Below are 22551 nucleotides of genomic sequence, written 5' to 3'. Positions count from 1 at the left end.
TCAAGGCTGCATCCCCACTCTGAACTTTAGGGTACAATTGTGGGGGCCTGCATGGAAATTTCTAAGCTTAACTACCAGCTTAGATCTGGTCCGCTGCCACCACTCCCAAATGCTAATTCCCTTCCCTGGGTAGCCTTGAGAGACTCTTCACCAATTCCCTGGTGAATACAGATCCAAATCCCTTGGATCTTAAAAACAAGGAAAAATCGATCAGGTTCTTAAAAAGAAGGCTTTTAATTAAAGAAAAAGGTAAAAATCATCTCTGTAAAATCAGGATGGAAAATAACTTTACAGGGTAATCAAACTTAGAGTCCAGAGGAATCCCCTCTAGCCTTAGGTTCAAAGTTACAGCAAACAGAGATAAACACTCTAGCAAAAAGGTACATTTACAAGTTGAGAAGACAAAGATAAAAACTAATACGCCTTGCTTGGCTGTTAACTTACAAGTTTGAAATATGAGAGACTTGTTCAGAAAGATTTGGAGAGCCTGGATTGATGTCTGGTCCCTCTCAGTCCCAAGAGCGAACAACCCCCAAAACAAAGAACACAAACAAAAGCCTTCCCCCCACCAATATTTGAAAGTATCTTGTCCCCTTATTGGTCCTTTGGGTCAGGTGTCAGCCAGGTTAACTGAGCTTCTTAACCCTTTACAGGTAAAAGGATTTTGGAGTCTCTGACCAGGAGGGATTTTACAGTACAGTACACAGGAGGGCTGTTACCCTTCCCTTTATAGTTATGACAACTCTGCATTGACTTCCAGTATTAGAAGTGCTCTAAAGTGACTAAGTTGGTCAAAGGAATGATTTTCTGAGTATATATTCATCTACAAAAACCTAAGACTTATGGCAAGAGGAAAGACAAAATGAGGAGATACTTATTGCAATACTATATATAATCCCTTTAAAATGTATATTCTTGTGCCTGACTGGCTACTGAAAAATCGTCATGAAAGTTTACCAGTCCAGACACAAAATCTGCTCTTAAAGATTTTTGTGTAAAAAATCATGCTAAGAAAATATTAAAGCTGCACAGTTAAGTACTCCTGTCAGAAAATGCAGGAGCTAAGGTTTCACAAGTAATCTGAATTCTGATCCATCCTGCATATGCACTTAATTACATGTTCCGGTACATTCTCAAATATGCACATGTAGCATTTTTCAGAATTTTTTTAATTACTAGCCCATAATGAAATTAATATCTCTCTTTTGACTTAGACTTCTTCTTCTTTTCTAGGTATGTATTTTAGTAATATTGTCAGCACCCATGTACCATACTCTTCAACCATCAGCACAGCTTATGTTGCTTGTCTCATCACTGAATTGTACCTAAGTTCACTGTTAACTTAGTTTTGAAGTTAAATGGCCTATATTAATTAATGTTCACTATCATGATTGTGATGATCCGGGGAGTCTGTGTACAACTTATGAATTTTGATGGTAGTTATGAAATTGTTGTCATGGAATGCCTCTCTGTGGAATCTGCCATTTGGAGACCACATACAAAACCAGACCAGGGACAATGGATTGATTGTTGGACCTCTATTATGGTGTAAATACCTTGATACAAAAGTCTGGCTCCTACCCTTTAAAACTGATTTACCAGAGGAGAGGTTGCCAGGAAATGAAGTCACCTGCTAAGGGTGGTCACAGGTTGAGGCCCATCAGGAGCCACCTGACAAGGGAAGCTGAAGGTTGTAAAAGAGCATGTCTTAGTAACCATGGTAGAGAGAGAAGAGACCAGAGATTGCATATTCTGGATGAGAAGTCACATGAAGGAGGGCAGGGGCCATAGGCAGGATCGTTAAAGGACTCTGGCCTATCCCCAAATTACAATTTGGAGTGGTTAGGAAATTGAAGCAGGGAAAATGCATATAGGTCTGTTTATTATTTTGTCTAGATCTGTATATTTCTCATGCTAAGTAATTAGTAATGGTGCTCTAGAATTCTGCGCAAAATCTATGTTTTCTTTTTGCTACTGGGTAGCCCCGAGGAAGTAAACTGCAACCCAGAAAGCTTAGGTCTTCAGTGGGATTCTGAGGAATGTACAATAGCTTTTAGGGAGGGTTCGGGGAGACGGTACTTGTTTCAGGCCCTAGATATTGTACCATGGGGTACCCACTGCCAAGAGATGTCAGACACGAAGTCTGCACCTGGGTGCTTCCTAGAGGTCCAAAGCCAGGGAAAGTACCTAAACTCTGCCCAGCCTCCAGTAAGCTAAGGGCATGTGGGATTCAGCTTTTGGGTCCCCTCACAGCAGTTTGGAATCTGTTACAGTAGTATGCTGTCTACTGTACTTTTTACAGTACAGTTACTGTGCATTTTAATGAGCTTTCTGGCATACTAAGTATTATACAGTGCTATAAAATGGTACATGTCTGTGTGATAGGATGTAGAAAAATTGTATGATTCTGTATTTGAGAAACAGTTTGAATATCAAACTTTAGTGTATAACATATTCCCAAGACAGATGAGTTAAGGTGGTTGGTGCATATAACCTTAACATTGTCATTTCTTGAATTTTGAGTGCTGAAATGTGCAATCATAATGACATCTTGGTATGGTATTCTAAAGGCTTTAAGAGTGAAGAAGACAACAAAAAGGATCTTAATTTTCTAGAGCTTTAAAACTCTGCTGGGTTGCACCAAAAAACAGCCCCCCTCTCCCCCCCCCCCCAAAAAAAAAATGGCAACAGCACTTACAAAGTCCATAATCTGAAACTCTTCAAATGAATATCCCAAGAGTGGCTTGCACATATGCCTAAAATGCTGTACAGGAAGGAGTCTCTCTTTTGCAAACATTTGGAGTTGTGGAACTCATAGTCCATTGCAAACCTCAGTAAAGTGAAGCAACCATGTATAATGCCTCAGTACCTTCACCACAGGGACTGAGCTCATGTCTCAAGCTCATGCACATTTCAAGTAAACTTTTTTGATTATACAGTCAGATTAGCCAAGCATTGGTAGCATAGCCTTCAGTAGCTACACTGTTTATGGGCTTAGTGAAAAATGATGTACATAAGTACATTTTGTACATGTGATTTTTAAAAAGTCATAACTTGATCAAATAAATAAACATCACTAGAACACTCAATTCCCAAAGAAACCTATTTCTGTGCCAAACTTCAACTGTCTACTCCAAGCCATTTCAACTAGATAGCTTTTTAAAAAGCAAAAAGTACTCAAGTTCCACTTGTACTAAAAAAAAAAAAAAAAATGGTTGGACCGTATTTGCTCAAACACTTAAAAATAACCTATCAAGTAGAAACTGAGCCTGGAAAATAGCTTGAAAAGTGAAAATTTCAGAAAGTTATGAGCAACTAAAAACAAGATTAGAATGGAAGCAGTCATACAGACTTATCTATAATGGTGGCTGCTATATCTGCTTTAATAGAGAGCAAATAATATTGTTTTTGTCTGCTTTCTCTCTCTTCCCCCCCCCCTCCCCCCGGAATGCATTAGGTGAGAGGCAAAGTAGAATCTTGCAGTGTTGCACTAGTCAACAGCAAAAATAAGAAACATTTTGCTATAGAATCTACATTAAATTTAGAACTCTAAAGAGTAATATATTAAAAATTTCTCTATTGCTTTCTTACGCGTTTCACCTTTTGATAGGTTTATTTTTGCCCTCTGCTTTATCTTAAAATATGGATGTCCATTTTAAAGTGAAACTATAGGAAAAAAATCAAGATTCTGGTTCTGCAATTTGATCCATGCAGGTGGATCTAAGTGCCTACACAGAGCTGAATTGACTGACTTGAGTGGGGTTCTCAGGATATGACTTCACTGCAGAGCTTAACCTATGCTCTTACCAGAGGTTTAAGCCCAACCCCCCCTACCATCCATGCTCACAAACCTTTTGCCCGGGTTTATATATGCTTTGAACCCGGGCATGTTTCCTGTCTTGAGGTATAAATTAGTCCGGATTTTGCTTTAAAGCAGGCTGTAACCAGGCAGAGATTTTGGCCTCAGATGTTTCTTTTGTACCACCAGAGGGCATGGGACTACACTTATTTTTCTCCACAGTACTCCGTCATATACATATCAATTTTCTGTTTGTTTTGGAATCATAACCTTTACAGATATCTAGGATATTGTTTTGGTGGGGTAGGCCTGTATCCCTGTTTGGTTAACCAATCTGTAATATATGGAAGGATGGGAATTTAGTCATCGTCATGATACCTTTTGTAAACATGATAAAACAAGTGGAATATTGGCAGGACAACAGCCATGTTATATGTTTGTGAAGCAGTGAGTAGAAACAAAGTATTCTGCTAAGAAAGTTACATTTTAAAATTTAGTATTTAGAGAAGGTTAACTTAAACAGGCTGAATGAACACAGATTCTATTTCAAAAGAAATTATGTAGTCGAAAAAAATGAAGAGGCAAACTGGAAAAGCTTATAAAATCATGAAACAAGTCTTCCATATGATTGCAAAGAACTGCTATTGTAAGGTTTAAAAGTAATAGAAATGCCTATATAGGGTAGTCAAAAAGGCCATTTTGTCTTATCTGGCTGAGGGATGGTCCTCATGGTACAAACTCATTCAAAGTAAACACTCTTCAGGGAATTACACAAAAGACTCTACGCCTCAGAATTTAAACAAGAAGCCTATGGCTTAGTGCAATAGTTGGAAAAAATTTAAGAGTTTGTCTACACTGGCACTTTCGCCGTTAAAACTTTTGTCACTCGGGGTGTGAAAAAATGCACCCCTTGTTGACAGATGTTTTAATGACGAAAAGCGCTAGTGTGGGTAGCTGTGCTCCTGGTGATGAAGCTACTGCCCCTCATTGGAGGTGGTTTTATTTTGTCACCAGGAGAGCTCTCTCCCAGCGGTAAAGAGCGGCTGCACAGCGCACCTTACAATGGTGTGGCTGCAGCAGCACAGCCGTACTCTTGTAAGGTGTACAAAGTAGACATAGCCTAAGTTTCTTCAGATTGAAGTATAGATCTCTGCACTGTTTTTACATGTTAAGGAGACAATTTGGGCCTTCAAAGGAATGTGCAAGAGCATGTTTCAGGTGAATGGTGAGAGAAAACATTCGGTTTGGAGTTCTGTCACTGATTTTTGAGGATTATCTGTCCTTTCTGCCACTGAAGGCCCTGATCCTGTTTATAGGACATTGAGGCTTCATCACTCATCTTAAAAATGAATGCTTGTTTGTATTCAAGTAAGAATCCCTTTGACGATGTCTGTTAGCAGTTGTATTATAAAATAGAAACAGCAAGGTACCAGCAAAAATTTGAGTGTTAAATCATAAACTCTGCTAAAACAGGCAGATCACTAAAAGGATTCATTAAAGGGAAGTTGCTCTGTGACAGTATTAGCTATGTGTTGAACATAATGAACAAAGTTTAGGCAGAAATCTTGACCTGTAATATTCTTTTTTTTGATGTGGAGAAAGAGATTTTTTTTTTTTTTTTTGGGGTCAAAAATGACTCATGAATTCTATACTTTTGGGATAGGTCAAGGCTTTATTTAAGAATTTGTTTAAAGTCCCTCTGTCCCTCAACCTTTCTTATTGATGGTGGAACCTGTGGACCCAAAATACTAGGGTGGAGATAAAACTTGGGGGGGGGGGGGTTATTAGTGAGCAAAAATATCCACATGTCAAAAACCCAAATGATGCCATCTAGCCTCTTGTGATTTGTATAAAATATCTTTTTCAAAAATTATTGGAGCTTGTAAATGTACTGCCTACTCACTAGCTGGAACTGATTTGAAATTAAGGGAAGGGGCAGAGTGGTCTAAGGGTTAGAACCCTGGTAGGAAGCACAGCACCTTTTGCTTCAACTTCCACCGTCCAGTCTAAGATTATTGGCTGATAGGTATGGATAAATGTATTGTTGTCCTTCTGTTTTGCCTGGTTTCCACTCACCCCTGTCTTCCTGGAGGAAGAGTCAGCTTCTTTGCCTTATGTTGCCTTTATGTCCAGAGCTAGCTCTGTTGGTCACTGCAGAATTGGGTATGACCCTATGACTGAAGACCCCATCAGGTTGAGAGAGCTTTCATGGCTGCTGCCAAATAGAAATAACTTGTTTAATTTCAGGTTTAATTTGTATAACTGTAGGATTATCCTACTGCTCGTACTCAATCTAAGTAAAAGGATTAGCTAGTATGGATCAGGCAATTTATATTTTCCCCCCTATTATGTACCACTTCTGTTCTTCCTCATACCTCTGCTGTTTTTTTTTTTTTTTTTTTTTAAACAGTGAAATCAGGTACCAATTTTTATGTAGCTATATCTTTAAAATTGAAAGGTAATAAAAACTATGAAATGTCACATTGAAAGACCATCTGCACATATAGGAAAAATACAACTTTATGCCTTGTTTTCAAGCCTATTTCAGAATTCACCTAACTCTGTAATAAAAACAGATTTTTCTTCAGATAAAGACATGCTAGTAGTATATGCAAAGGCCAGGTTTTTGGAAAATTTTGATAGGCATGAAGGAAAGTTTTAAATTTGAAATTCCTGACTAACTTGTAATTATCTGCCATGATTAATCTGGTATTTGAAACCCAATGTAGCTATTTTGTCGTTGTTGAATATCCTTTATATTGTTGGTTAAACATTGAAGCATGAGTTCAAGTTTATAGCAAAGTATAAGACATGTTTTGTTGCTTTGTTTTTCTTTCAGGTGCTGAAGTTTCCATGTAGCAATAAAGATGGTTACGAGCCCTTTTCCATAATTAGTTCTGTTTCTATAAGTGAACACAAAATAATGGTGTATTCAATAAAATGTTTGTCAGGAAATACCACTTGGAATTCCAAATATTTAGATTTGCAAGGAGATGATCTGAGGATTAATAGAATTTTAAATTTCTTTTAATACAGGGCCAGCTTTCAATATTACAAGAGAAAATAGACCACTTAGAACGTTTGTTGGCGGAAAATAATGAGATTATTTCCAACATAAGAGATTCTGTGATCAATCTGAGTGAATCTGTGAAGGATGGTCAAAGAAACCCAGAGGCCATAAATTTCAGTCAAGGATCTTTTTCTGAGCTTCTGCCATCTGCTCTAGTATCCCTCACAATTGATCCTGAGGACTGCTCATTTGCTTCAAAAAGTGGAAGTCAAGATTCAAATGTACAGGTAAGAAGCATGTAAATAAATATTAACACTCCTACTAACAAGAAATCTAACCCTGATATACCACCTGGCACTGCAGAGCACTACTACTGTGTCACAAAATCTACCACTTAGGTGTTTAAATTCTGATAATTTATTATCAAACATTAATACAGATTATAGAGGTCTGCTTGGGCCTATTTTTAAAGCCTGACTCAAACACAGCCAACCTGATTCGAGCGTGTCAAGTCAATTTCAGACCTGACTGAAATCTGACACTTCCCCCTGAACCTGTCAACGCTGCCACTGCCTCTTGGTAGTCAGGCTTGCCCTGGTGGGACTTTCCACTCCCCATGCCCATGATCCATCTCTGGATGTCTCCTGATGGTGGGGTTGGTGTGGTGGTAGCAGTGTGCCCTGCTCCAGATGGCCATTGCTGCGCTGTGTGCTATGAAATGAGAGGTGCTGTGACTTATGAGTTGGTGCTGGCAGGAGTGAGGCAAGCAGCACCAAACATGCAGGCAGCAGGAGATTATCAGAGATGACCTGAGCCCAAGAGGGTTAGGTTGTTTTTAGATGACCTGACCCAAACCTCATACTTGTGGTCAAGTCCTGTCAGGTTAGGTTGGGTTGCAAGACTCTAACAGATTATACTTGGGAAATATAGTAGTCTCTCCATAGTTACAGGTGTGTGTTGGGTTGGTTGATTTTTGACTCTCCTTCCATCCTACTCTCAAACTTTTCTGAAATTGAACCACTTGAATGGAAATATGGAAACTTCTCCTGTATGCTGCTTTTAGAGATGAGTGGCAGAAGTGATAATTTATTTTTGAGGGAAGACAATGCATGTGTAAGAGATGGAATTTTGAATGCGAGAAAAAAACCTTGGGTACTGTTTCCTTTTTTGAGAACTGTTTTCTGTTTTTTGGAATATTCATGTCTCAAAAATTGGCCTAGAAACTTGGGCTTGACTTTTGAAAAGTGATTTAATGCTTGTTCAATGTATTTTAATGTGGACTCTGGGTGTGAACTTCTTTTAAAGTTGTATTCTACAAGTTAAGTTTATTTTACAGTTATCAGTGAGGAATGGAGTCTTTAACTTTTTTTTTTTTTTTTTTTTTTTTTTTTTTTATTGTGTGGTTACTTTTAAAGAGGGGAACCTCAGAGTTGTACTTTGTATTATTTAATTCTGAACTCTGTGTTATTTTGGACGTCTGGTGTGGCTATAGATCCTGTATGCAAAGATTAAATTTTGTGAAGTCTGGATCACAGAGAAGCATGTAGAAGTCAAAGTCTCTGAACAGCAACAATGTCCAGGAAACAGTTGACTCTGGATAATTAAATGTAGGCATAACAACATCTGTAAAATCTGCTTCACCTATTACAATACTTATAAGCCTCTCAGGGATCCTGGTAGTAGTTCATATTATATTAATGCTTCACGTAGAGCGCGCGAGAGAGAGATTCATCTTTTAAAATCAGTAATGTACACAAATGTCAGTCATCTTTCTATAATGCATTCTAAGGTTATCAGATAAAAAACTAGTAATAATGTTATAAATACACATCAACACTGGTAGCAGAGGGTGGGAGAAAAAGTTTTAAGAGCACTGCAGTTTTAGAAAAGGTGTCAAAGCTGGAAACATTAATAGAATTTCAAGGCCAGAAACAATCATTATGATAATTGTTACAGTCAGCTCAACTGCACTTGCAGTTCCACTCTGGGCAATCACTTTTAGGCTTCTGGCTCCCACACCTCTATTGGGCAGAGACCCGCATCTCTCTGGGTATATCTACACTACGGGATTACTCAGAATTTACAGAATTCGATTTTTGGCAACCGATTGTATAAAGTTGAGTGCATGCGGCCACACTAAACACATTAATTCGGTGCTGTGTGTCCATGTACCGAGGCTAGCGTCGACTTCCGGAGCGTTACATCGTGGGTAGCTATCCCATAGTTCCCGCAGTCTCCCCCGCCCATTGGAATTCTGGGTTGAGATCCCAATGCCAGATGGCGCCAAAAGTTTGTTGTGGGTGGTTATGGGTAAATGTTGTCCGTCAATTCTCCCTTTGTGAAAGCAACGGCAGGCAATCATTTTGTGTGCTTTTCCCTAGATTGCCCGGGCAGATGCCATAGCATGGCAACCATGGAGCCCGTTCAGCCTTTTTTCACTGTCTCCGTATGTCTACTGGATGCTGCTGACAGACGCGGTACTGCAGTGCTACACAGCAGCATCCCTTGCCTTTGCAAGTTAGCAAAGACAGTTACCAGCCATACTGTACCATCTGCTGCTTTTCAAGTTGGCAAAGATGGTTACCAGTCATACTGTACTGTCTGCTGCTGTCATGGGTGTTCCTGGCCGGCCTCGGTGAGGTTGGTTGGGGCGCCTGGACAAAAAAGGGAATGACTCCAGGTCATTCTCTTCTTTAAGTTTTGTCTAATGGAGAGTCAGTCCTGCCTAGAATATCAGGCAAACGACCGCTCCGGGTCCGAGCCTCAGACATCCTGCAGAAATGATGAGCTGCATGCCATTCTAGGGGGTGCCCCTACAACAACCCCACCCATTGCTTCCCTCCTCCCCCACCCCTCCCGGGCTACCTTGGCAATTATCCCCCCATTTGTGTGATGAAGTAATAAAGAATGCATTAATTTGAAACAAAACTGACTTTATTGCCTCTGCAAGCGGAGATCAAAGGGGGAAGGGGATGGCGGTTGGCTTACAGCAAAGTTGAGTGAACTACCATTCTGCACTTGCTCAGCCTATAGCTGAAAATGGGATTCTGTGATAAGCACTAGGATAGAAGCACAGGCAGGACTGAATCTCCATTTGTATGTGGGCCTTTGGTTGACACTGCTAAAATAAAAATGTCCCAGGATATGTATGTTGGGGGACAGTTCTAAATGGCAGCTTTATTTTTTTTATTTGCAGCAAAATGTAGAGGTCTGTGTTTGATTGTGAGCCATGGGAGCAAGGGGTAGGCTGTGGTAGGTGTGACCGCACGGTGCTGCTGACTGGGAGAGCAGCCTGAGGCAGAAGCCTTCAGCTGGCATGATATTCCAGGCAGGACTGAATCTCCATTACACAAAACTTAAAGAAGAGAATGACCTGGAGTCATTCCCTTTTTTGTCCAGGCGCCCCAGACCAACCTCACCGAGGCCAGCCAGGAGCACCCATGTCTGCCCAGGCGCCCCCAACCGACCTCACCGAGGCCAGCCAGGAGCATCCACGGGACAACGATGACGGTTATCAGTCATACTGCACCGTCTGCTGTCAGCAGCATCCCCTTGCCTTGCCTTGTGGTGTAGCGCTGCAGCACTGCGTCTGCCAGCAGCATCCAGTAGACATACAGTGACAGTGTAAAAAGGCGAGAAACGATTTTTTCCCCCTGTGCTTTCACAGAGGGAGGGAGGGCGGGGAGCCTGACGACATATACCCTGAACCACCCGTGACAATGTTTTTGACCCTTTAGGCATTGGGAGCTCAACCCAGAATTCAAATGGTTTTCGGAGAGTGCGGGAACTGTGGGATAGCTACAGTCGTCAGTCACCCCTCCTTCTGTGAGCGTCCATTTGATTCTTTGGCTTTCTGGTACGCTTGTCTCAGCTCCTTAAGTTTCACACAGCACTGTGTTGAGTCCCTGTTGTGGCCTCTGTCCATCATGGCCTTAGAGATTTTTTTCCAAATGTTTTGGCATTTCATCTTTTGGAACGGAGTTCTGATAGAACAGATTCATCTCCCCATGCAGAGATCAGATTCAGTGTCTCCCATACGGTCCATGCTGGAGCTCTTTTTTGATTCTGGCTGTGCTGATGAGCTCTGCATGGTCACCTTTGCTGATCAGCACTCCCCGCTGGGCAAACAGGAAATGAAATTCAGAAGTTCGCGGGGCTTTTCCTGTCTACCTGGCCAGTGCATTAGAGTTCAGATTGCTGTCCAGAGCGGTCACAATGGTGCAATGTGGGATAGCTCCCGGAGGCCAATACCGTCGAATTGCGGCCACACTAACTCTGATTCGAAATGGCAATGTAGATTTCGGTGTTACTCCCCTCGTCGGGGAGGAGTATAGAAATCGATTTTAAGAGCCCTTTATGTCGAAGTAAATGGCTTCGTTGTGTGGATGAGTGCAGGGTTAATTCGATTTAACGCTGCTAAATTCAAACTAAACTCATAGTGTAGATACGGCCTCTTCTGCCTCAGAACCAAGGTTTTTCCAGGCTGCACAGTTCCCTTCCTATACTGTCTGTGGTGTTCACCAGCAGACCAGACAGCCTCTGAGGAGAAAGCAAAGTGCAGGAGCAGGCCTGTTTAGGCAATGCTCTTTTATGATTGGCAACAGTTGTAAGCTGCCACACAGCTCTTTATAAGCAGGAACATTCTTCTTAAGGTGAAAGCATTATAGAGAAAACATACCAAAAACAATAAAAGCCCCTCCAAGCATGCAGATAAGCTTCCCAGAGATCACTCTTCCTCCCCAACTCCAGCAGGGGCTTTTGCAGGAGTCAGTCCTTCAAACCCTACCAAGGGGGTTTTCTATAGGGTTGCCACGTTGCCGGTTTTCGACCAGAATGCCTGATCGAAAAGGGACCCTGGTGGCTCTGGTTAGCACAGCTGACCGGGCCACTAAAAGTCCATGTAGCTGTAGAGGCCAACTCTGTGTGGCTCTTGGAAGCAGCTGGCATGTCCTTCAGGCTCCTAGGCACAGGGACAGCTGGGGGGCTCCGTGTGCTGCCTCCGCTCGTGGCGCGGGTGCCACCCCGAGCACCAGCCTTGCAGCTCCCATTGGCCGGGAACTGCGGCCAATGGGAGCTGCAGGGATGGTGCCTGCGGAGTTCTCGGCTATCTCTGCGCCGAGGAGCTGGAGGTACATGCCAGCCGCTTCCAGGAGCCGCCTGAAGTAAGTGCCGCCTGGAGCCTGCCCCGCTTCCTGCACCCCAATCCTCAGCCCTGAGCCCCCTCCCACATCCAAACTCCCTCCCAGAGCCTGCACCCCCTCCTGCACCCAACCCTCTTCACCAACTTTGAGACCCCTCCGACACCCCAAACACTTCATCCTCAGCCCAACCCCCAAGCCTGCACCCCCAGCCGGAGCCCTCAACACACCCTTACACCCAACCCCCAGCCTGGAGTTCCATCATGCACCCCAAACCCCTCATCCCTGGCCCCACCCCGGAACCCGCATCCCCAGTTGGAGTTGTCACCCCTTCCCATACCCCAATCCCCTGCCCCAGCCCAGTGAAAATGAGCGAGGGTGGGGGAGACCGAGCGACGGAGTGATTGGCCGACGGGGCCTCGGTGAAGGGGTGGGGCAGATGCGAGGCCTCAGGGCAGGGGATAGGGCAAAGATGTTTGGTTTTCTGTGATCATCCCTCAGCCCGTGCCGCTTCCCGCAGCCCCCATTGGCCTGGGACGGCAAACCGAGGCCAGTGAGAGCTGCGATCGGCCAAACCTGCGTACGTGGCAGGTAAACAAACCATCCCATCCCGTTAGGGTGCTTACCCTGGCGGGCTGTGTGCCAAAGGTTGCCGATCACTGAACTAAATCATACCTTTTAGCGAGACGTTGTCTTGTGTGACGCATCACCAGAAAGGGTTAAGCATCCTGCAGGATAAATGACTAAATTCAACCCTTAAAACACATGGATAGATGTTTGTGTGTATTTACATATATATTGGTAATGGTCAACAGTGTAGTCAAACAGTCCCTGTCTGTGCTGTATTCTGTTAATTCAGAGATCAAAAGTACATATTAACATTGAAATGAACTGTAAACATAGGCTGTGCAGAAGAGCACTGTACTTCCAGCCCTTTGCAACTCCAGTTCACTTTCTCTGCTTGGTGAGTTCAGCTGCTTTCCCTTTGTTCTTCATTTAGGTCTTCATCAGTTCCATGTTAAAAGTCCCTGAGAGATTTTCCTGAGGGTGTTCGGTCTGATGGCATGTTGCACCCTTGTCACCTTCTTTGCAGGTCTACTGATATCACACTTTCAGGTGTGGTTAAATGTGGTGCACAAATCAAGTATTCATTGTTTAATGAATCCCCTCTAGCTCCTGATAGGCTTGAGACCATAGGCGCCAACTTCTCCTGGTGCCGATGGGTGCTTGCCACTCCCCCCCCCCCCCCGACTTCACTCCGTTACCGCCCCCTTTAAGTCAGCTCCCTTGACCCAGTAGTCTGGCAGGGTCATATGTCTGGATCTCAAGTCCTTTATTCTAACAACATGGTTATTGGGTTCCTATGCAAAATGTTCTTATCTTGTGAGGAAACCAAGATAGTTTTGTTGTAGTGCAGAAGGCTTTTCACTAAGAAGTGCTGTGCTGATCAAATGCAATTAAGTACACCTCTACCCCGATATAACACTGTCCTTGGGAGCCAAAAAATCTCACCGCATTATAGGTGAAACCGCATTATATCGAACTTGCTTTGATCTGCTGGAGTGCGCAGCCCCGCCCCCCGGAGCGCTGCTTTACCGCATTATATCCAAATTCGTGTTGTATCGGGTTGCGTTATATCAGGGTAGAGGTGTAATTTGTTCAAAGCCGAGCTCTTGACTTGGTTTTCTGTTTGGTTCCAATTAGCATTAACAGAAAAAGAAAGTTAAAGTAAAGTAAAAGATATGACTACTACTATTACCATAATATCGGACTGTGTCACAATATTTATCTTTGAAACACTCCTGAGGTAGCTCTCCCCCATTTTACAGATAGGGAACTGAGGAGAAGAGAGACTAAGTGACTTATCAAGGTCATACAGGAAGTATGTGATAGAGTAAGAAATTGAACCTGCATCTCTCAAGTCCTAGGCTAGGACCCTGTCTGCTGGACCATCCTTCTATTCTGCTATCCCTGGCAATTGTAGAGATTTATTTAGGCGCTATTTTTGCCTACCATATTGCTGTGAAGGACAGAGTTCTTGGCAAAACAATATTTAATGGATCTTAGACTTTCATCCTCCTACTCACTAAAATTGGTGTCCATTACCTTTGACAGGAGGGTCTTAGAGATACAGTCCTAGACAGCCTCATGAATTTTAAACCATATTTCACAAAGAGAAGGTGGTATTTGCCCCTTACACCAGTATCTGACAAAAGTGATATTTGACTTTCATGTGAATAAGCTAATATCAAAGCCTGTCTCTCCACCCCATAGCCCCATACGGTCCTGGAAAGGCAAAATTTCTCACCCTTTATGTCAGAACAACTTTAGCTTTTACTTAGTACAAGGACATTTAGAAAGCCAATCAGACTATTTGTGGCCTTCATAGAAAAATGTAATGGTCAAGCGATCTTGGCTCAGTCTGTGTAAGTGGAGAAGACTCAGCATCTAGTCCTGTTACAAACTATTGATCCTTCTGTGCCTGAATGCCTTAGGGCTTATTCATCTAAAGGGATGACAGACTTAAAATAATGTAGTTGCTGCGTACCCTTAACTGAAGTCTTTAGGGTTCTGTGTGGCATTTGAGTCGCACCTATCTTAATTGTATCTTCTTGACAATGCATGAAGAGCAGATATGAGTTTTGGGAAGATGGTGGTGATTTAGTCCGAGTTATTGGAGCTCCTCAGCCCACCTTCTCAAGGATGTCATTGCTACCCTGAGGCTTTGTGGGGGAAACTCCATGTAGGAGAAACAAGTGGTTACTTACCTGTGGGGAGACTTGTTCTGGGACTGTATTGCCACCTGAAGCGACACTTACTGTCTCCCCTTCTTATTTAGGGGCTCATCTACCGGAAGGGCTTCTGGTTGTAGAGAGCTTAGAAGATCTCTTATGGGGTATGTGGTATTTATGCCTGTGCCTGCATGTCTTTAGGCAAGTGACTCCTGCAGCGTATGCCTGGATGCCAACCAGTTGGAAAATAAGTTACTATAGATAAGTGAGCTTTTGTTTTAGATTAGGTCAGGCTGTATTTGTTTTTGTGAGAAGGGAGTGAATGATCAGTATAAACGTTGTAAGCCGTAGATGTGAGGCTACGTGGTCTTTGCTTTATGCAGAGGAATGTTCAGTCTCTCCGTGCTTATGTGGTCCTCAACAGTATATTGAGTGCCTCACAATCAGTGAATTTTAGTCGCACAATACCCTTGTGAAATAGAGGCCAGCTGAGTGCATCAGCACCCAGGTGCATTGGACCCCCATGTCTTGGTTCTACCCTCAGTAGCTTTTAGGGTGTTAGTTCATTACAGTACAGAGTTGTCCTCAGTGCATAAGGGCCTTAGTGCAATTGTACCTGAAGAGTGAACCCTACCATGGTCCTAATGCTGCTTTTGAGTCTTGATTCTTTGCCTCTGTTGGGGCATAGTTTTAGTACCTCAGAGTCGTCCTTTTGTTTGTCATAGAAGCACTGTGTTTTGAATCAGAGTTGGAAAGGTTTAGGTCTATTCAGAATTCCAGAGACCTGAATCAGTTTCTCTTAGTAGAAATTTTTTTTAGATGAATTCTTGTAGATTACTTAGGGAGTGTCTACATTAGCCTTTTTTCCCTAAAAAATCCCTGCTGTTTCTACTACTAAATATAGATCAGCATTTCAACCATAAATTTGTCTAACTGCTCAAAAGAGATGTAGACAATACACTATTGTTAAAATGCTGTTTGTTGCTGCTTGAGATATCTAGGAATAACAAGCAACAATTACTAGTTGAATTGCATCTCTAGTATCAATATTGTGAAGTTTTAGGAAAGGTGTGTCTAGTGCAGACAAAGCTTTGTGGCAGTCTAAACCAAGCCACTTGACTGATCTCTGTACTCTTGCTGTTGTCCATAAATTATAATATGCCGTAGCATATAAAATGAGAAATTAGCTCAGTTTGGGCTGATCACAGCTATCTTTATTTTATTTTATCTTAAAATAAAAGAATATACCTTTTGAGTGATCAAGATCTTACTGCCAACAGATCTCTAAAGATGAAATCCTGGCCCCATGTAGATGTCAAACTTATGAAATTGTGTGCTATCTCTGATTCGTTAGTGACAAGTCAGTTTTCTCTAAATTGATACCCTCTTTCCATGAGTGTTGTTGTTTAGTCAGATAAATTCTTACTGTGCTATGTAAACATTCACTCTAAAGTTTTTCTGAGATGGGATATGACTAGGATCAGAAAATATAACTGCAACATTCCATTATGGTTTATTTCTCTAATTTTAGGTCTGTAAAGAAAGTTAAATCTGTCAGCTAGAAAAAGAAAGTTGACTCAATGTGCCCTTAGACACACTGGCATATTGTTATAAAGAGGGTTTAAATCTAGTTTGATCTCTATAGATTGGTGTTAGTGCCAAAACCTGAGATCCTTGTTTAGTTTTTGTTCATTACTTTTTAGGTTGCCTAAGGATAAGATTATTTGGTGACTACCTATGCTTTAATGGCATTTTGCCTAACCAAAGGACCTGGAGACTTGGCCCAAACTTAACAGAAGGTTAATCTTTTGTATATAATTTTTGAATCAGCCTTTTAATGTTCTGTTAACTGTTTTGGTACTCTGGCCACAATATAAAACCATTTGAGGTTTTACGGATAATAATGCTTTCACAGAGTGCATTACTGATATAGACCTGAATTAACTACATAAAATATTTAAAAACTTTTTGATTTCATTGCGAAATATGGGGATCCAACTGAGCTCTCTTTGGAAATGGAAATAACTTATTTTTTTTTTCAGAATTTGAAACTGTAAAGTTTATATGTTCAGACAATGTGATATTTGCTTTTCCTAGATCTTTTTCCTTCAGTAATATGGAGGATATAAAGTTAATTTCTAACAAAATAAGTGGGTAACAGCTCTGTGTTTTTAAAATTGGTTAGAGAGTAAAAAGGTAGAAACATGGTTCTCCAAGTCCTAACTAGCAAAGACAGATATAATACCTGTAGTATGACCTTATCACAAGATTTTCTCCATAGAAAATTGTCCATTAGTGTCTAAATTCTGCAGGCACCTCATTTTGGAGAGCTTCAGTTACTGTGACCTCAGCTATTTGAATAAACTTCATATCTCTTGTTTGACTTGAGCAAGTATTTTACTAAGGAAGAGAGCAGCTACAGAATTAGCCTTAATCATATCAACCAACAAGGATGTTTCCTATAGTTTTAACTGGACTTTCTTTTTGTTCCATCCCCCTCGTGTCTGCTGTCTTTGTAGACTCTTTGGCCTGGTCTACACTATGAGTATAAGGTCGAATTTAGCAGCATTAAATCGAATTAACCTTGCACCCGTCCACACAATGAAGCCATTTACTTCGACATAAAGGGCTCTTAAAATCGATTTCTGTACTCCTCTCTGAGGGGAGTAGCGCTGAAATCAACATTGCTGGTTCGAATTAGGGTTAGTGTGGCCGCAATTCGACGGTATTGGCCTCCGGGAGCTATCCCACAGTGCGCCACTGTGACCGCTCTGGACCGCAATCTGAACTCGGATGCACTGGCCAGGTAGACAGGAAAAGCCCCGCGAACGTTTGAATTTAATTTCCTGTCTGCCCAGCATGGAGAGCACAGGTGACCATGCAGAGCTCATCAGCACAGGTAACTAAGCAGTCCGAGAATCGAAAAAGAGCACTAGCATGGACCGTATGGGAGGTACTAGATCTGATCGCTATATGGAGAGAGGATTCCGTGCTAGCAGAACTACGTTCCAAAAGATGAAATGCCAAAATATTTGAAAAAATCTCCAAGGGCATGATGGAGAGAGGCCACAATAGGGACTCACTACAGTGCCGCGTGAAAGTTAAGGAGCTCAGACAAGCCTATCAAAAAACAAAGGAGGCAAACGGTCGCTCTGGGTCAGAGCCACAGACATGCCGCTTCTACGCTGAGCTGCATGCAATTCTAGGGCGGGCCGCCACCACTACCCCACCCCTGACCATGGATTCCGAGGAGGGGGTACTCTCAGCCATGCCTGAGGATTCTGCGGATGGGGAAGATGAGGAGGACGAGCTTGCGGAGAGCACACAGCACTGTGTTCTCCCCAATAGCCAGGATCTTTTTCTCAGCCTGACTGAAGTACCCTCCCAACCCTCCCCAAGGAGGTATCGCAGACCATGAAGCCATGAAAGGGAACTCTGGTGAGTGTACCTTTGTAAATATAAAACATGGTTTAAATGCAAGCGTTTTTTAATGATGAATTTGCCCTGAGGACTTGGGATGCATTCGCGGCCAGTACAGCTACTGGAAAAGTCTGTTAACGTGTCTGGGGATGGAGCGGAAATCCTCCAGGGACATCTCCATGAAGCTCTCCTGGAGGTACTCCAAAAGCCTTTGCAGACAGTTTTTGGGCAGTGCAGCCTTATTCCGTCCTCCATGGTAGGACACTTGACCATGCCATGCTAGTAGGAAGTAATCTGGTATCCTTGCATGACAAAGCCTGGCAGCGTATGGTCCTGGTGTTTGCTGGCATTCAAGCAACATCCGTTCTTTATCTCGCTGTGTTATCCTCAGGAGAGTGATATTGTTCATGGTAACCTGGTTGAAATACAGGAATTTAATTAAGGGGACAGAGGTGGCCGTTCCTACTGGGCTGTTTGCCTGTGGCTGAAAAGAAATTCTTCCCTGCAGTTAGCCGGGCGGGGGGGGGAAGGCGGGAATTGAACTTTTCGCGTTTGGGTAGCAGGGATCTTCCCTGATACCAGCCATGCGGTGGGGGGAGGGGTAAAGCGATCATCCTAGAGAATTGGATGGGTGGTGGTGGGGTTTAGTTTGGTTTCTGCAGCTGCACGTTAACAGGAAAACCGCAGCACTCAATGGGCTTTGCTTGGTATGGGAAAGGAGAGCGCTGCTTTAATGAAGGTTGCAGAAGCCGCAAGACAATGGCTTACCATGGCTGCATGCAAGTCCAATTCTGTTGCCCAGCCCAGTGTCTGTGATCTCTAACACCAAAGCCGCAGGCACTCAGTATAAGATGCAAAATGTGACCTTGTACCGAAATCACATGTGCTATGTAATGTGAATAGTGTTGTTCACCGTGAAAGAATATAAGCATTGTTCTGTAAAATGTATCTTTTTAAATACTTCTCTCCCTTTTTCACCTCCCTCCCGCAGCTGGAAATTTTTCAAGCCTCCCTCCTCAGTCCCGAAGGCTATCTCAGATAAGGCAGGGAAAAAAAATGCACGCGAAACTAAATGTTCTCGGAAATCATGCAATCGACCCGCGATGAAAGAGCTCATCTGAATGAGTGGAAGAACACAGTATCAAAGTACAGGAAAGATGCCAGTGAACGTGAGGACAGGAGGGACCAACATGAAGAGAAGAGGGACACTTAAGATCAGAGGTGGCGGCAGGAAGATCAGAGGAGGCAGTATGCAACTCTGGGGCTACTGCAGGATTAAATGGACATGCTCCGGTGTCTGGTGGAGCTTCAGAAATGGCAACAGGATCAGAGTGCCGCTGCAGCCCCAGTATAACCACTCTCCCCCCTCCCCAAGTTCCATAGCCTCCTCACCCAGACGTATAAGAATCGTGGGGGGGTAGGGGGGTAGAGGCTCCGTGCACCCCGCCACTCCACCCCAGTGGACAGCCCAACCAAAAGGCCGTCATTATTTTGAACTTTTGGAGTGGCCTTTTCCTCCCCTCCTCCCAAACCCCACCCGGGCTACCTTGACTCAGTTCTCTCCCTCTTTTTATAATCAAATAATAAATAATACATGATTTTTAAATGATAGTGACTTTATTTCCTTAGAAAGCAAGCTGTGATCGAAGTAGGAGGGTGGGTTGCTTACAGGGAATGAGTCAATCAGGGGGGTGGGTTTTCATCAAGGAGAAACAAACAGAACTTTTCACAATAGCCTGGCCAGTCATGAAACTGGTTTTCAAAGCTTCTCTGATGTGCAGTACTTCCTGGTGTGCTCTTCTAATCACCCTGGTGTCTGACTGTGCGTAATCAGTGGCCAGGCGATTTGCCTCAACCTCCCACCCTACCATAAAGGTCTCCCCCTTACTCTCACAGATATTGTGGAGCACACAGCAAGCAGCAATAACAATGGGAATATTGGTTTGGCTGAGTTCTGAGCGAGTAGTAAAGTGTGCCAGTGACGCTTTAAACATCCAAAAGCACATTCTACCACCATTCTGCATTTGCTCAGCCTGCAGTTGAACAGGTCCTGACTACTGTCCAGGCTGCCTGTGTATGGCTTCATGAGCCATGGCATTAAGGGGTAGGCTGGGTCCCCAAGGATAACTATAGGCATTTCAACATCCCCAATGGTTATTTTCTGGTCTGGGAAGTAAATCCCTTGCTGCAGCCATTTAAACAGATTAGTGTTCCTGAAGACACGAGCGTCATGAACCCTTCCCGGCCATTCCATGTCGATGTTGGTGAAACGTCCCTTGTGATCCATCAGTGCTTGCAGCACCATTGAAAAGTACCCCTTTCAGTTTATGTACTGGCTGCCCTGGTGCTCCGGTGCCAAGATAGGGATATGGGTTCCATCTATCGCCCCACCACAGTAAGGGAATCCCATTGCAGCAAAGCCATCCACTATGACCTGCACATTTCCCAGAGTCACTACCTTTGGTAGCAGCAGCTCAGTGATTGCTTTGGCTACTTGCATCACAGCAGCCCCCACAGTAGATTTGCTCACTCCAAATTGATTCCCGACTGACCGGTAGCTGTCTGGCGTTGCATGCTTCCACAGGGCTATCGCCACTCACTTCTCAACTGAGAGGGCTGCTCTCATCTTGGTATTCTGGTGGTTCAGGACAGGGGAAAGCAAGTCACGAAGTTCCACGAAAGTGCCCTTATGCATGTGAAAGTTATGGGAATCGTCCCAGACCCGCAACACTATGCGGTCCCACCAGTCTGTGCTTGTTTCCCGGGCCCAGAATCGGCATTCCACAGCTATAACCTGCCCCATTAGCAGCATGATCTCCAAAGTGCCGGGGCCCGCGGTTTGAGAGAATTCTGTGTCCATGTCCTCATCACTCTCGTCGCCGAGCTGCCGTAGCCGCTTCCTCCTCGCCTAGTTTTTCAGGTCCTGGTTCAGCATAAACTACATAATAATGCACGAGGTGTTTACAATGTTCATGACTGCTGTCTTGAGCGGAGTGGGCTCCATGCTTGCTGTGGTATGGCATCTGCACAGTTCACCTAGGGAAAAAAGGCGAGAAATGGTTGTCTGCAGTAAGTTCTTTGGAGCAGGGACTATCTACTGCTGTGTATATGAACAGTGATCAATACAATTAACCCTTGATCTTGGTTGGTCCCCAGTCATTATCATACTAAGCATGATTTGTGCTGCTGTAAGTCAGATTGGTCTTCAGTTACCCATTAAAAAATACATTTTTTAAGAGCAACAGCCGGAATTTAATACTGGATTTTAATGAATGCAATTTTTTTTAAATATGGAATTGTGCACTATATCTGTTTTGTGAATTCATGCTGTACGTTCCTTTTACTTTTTAGATGTTGGATGTCTATGATATTCTTCCTTTCGATAATCCAGATGGTGGAGTTTGGAAACAAGGATTTGATATCACGTACAATGAAAATGAATGGGATGATGAACCTCTTCAAGTGTTTGTTGTGCCTCACTCACATAATGATCCAGGTAATACACTGCCATATGGATTTGAAATCTGGGTATTTAGCAACTTGAGTTAAGATATGTAGGACTGCAGCCTTCTTTTGGTGTTAGGATTTGGGCTTTCCTGACTCATGCTGCCTAGTGTATTAGGTGTTGATTCACCAAAGCGTTTGAGCATGTGTTAATTTAGCCCATTGACTTCATTGGAACTACTCAAATGCTTAAATCTGTGCATATGATTGATTAATTATTAGCTGGATCAGAGCCTTAGTGGCGGCATTTTGCATTGGTGTGTAGTATGGAATTTCTAGATGCTCACCACCGTTAAGTCAAATGGAACTACACACTACTGCATTATATAAGTTCATTTTAATTATGTTTTTTTACCGGCATGTAGAATAAGAAAAATTTCAACTTTGATAATTGTTTAACTATTTTTAGTGCAAGTTGCCAGTAATTATTAATAGTCTTGTATCTTTGGAAGATGTGATATTGGGGAATCTAAATTTCTGTGGTTTTAGTCTTCATTGCTCATACTTAAAGTGGTTAGCAAATGTAATCTCCCCCTCCCCGAGATGAGTTAACGTTTCTAATGACTACGTGAAGTTAAAAGTGCCAGAGACCTATAAAGTTTATATAACAGAGCAATAAATGCAAAAGGCAACCTGTTTGGTACATAAAACTAAAATTCATTCAAGTTGCCTACCACAATTCAGATTTCTTGTCAGCAAATCTACATTCCATGCACCTGAGGGGAGAGGAGGGAAGAAGTAGCTTAAAGTCAGATACCTAGTGTTCCTCTGAAGGAGAAAGGGATGTATGTCACTATTTTTAGATGACCTAGGACTGAGGGAACAAAGGTCTGTTTTCAAGAACACTGTTTCTTGGTGAATTTGGAGAGAACCCAGCTCCAGCCCTCAGTGTCTGCAACATCTAGGGATGACTTTAGTGTAAAATCCCCACCATCTGCCACTACCATT

General features: G+C 42.9%; 1 protein-coding gene across 1 annotated transcript in view; it reads left to right on the top strand.

Moving 5' to 3' along the window:
* Window positions 1-22551, top strand: part of MAN2A1 (mannosidase alpha class 2A member 1) — a 217408-nt gene that overhangs the window by 6533 nt on the left and 188324 nt on the right. Inside the window, exons 2-3 of the mRNA XM_054031733.1 lie at window positions 6836-7096; window positions 21451-21595. Coding sequence (XP_053887708.1) covers window positions 6836-7096; window positions 21451-21595 — 406 coding nt within the window. The remainder of the gene's footprint in view (window positions 1-6835; window positions 7097-21450; window positions 21596-22551) is intronic.

The sequence above is a fragment of the Malaclemys terrapin genome, chromosome 6 (genome assembly GCF_027887155.1).
Source record: "Malaclemys terrapin pileata isolate rMalTer1 chromosome 6, rMalTer1.hap1, whole genome shotgun sequence".
NCBI lineage: Eukaryota > Metazoa > Chordata > Testudines > Emydidae > Malaclemys > Malaclemys terrapin.
This window is presented reverse-complemented; position numbering and strand designations above follow the sequence as displayed.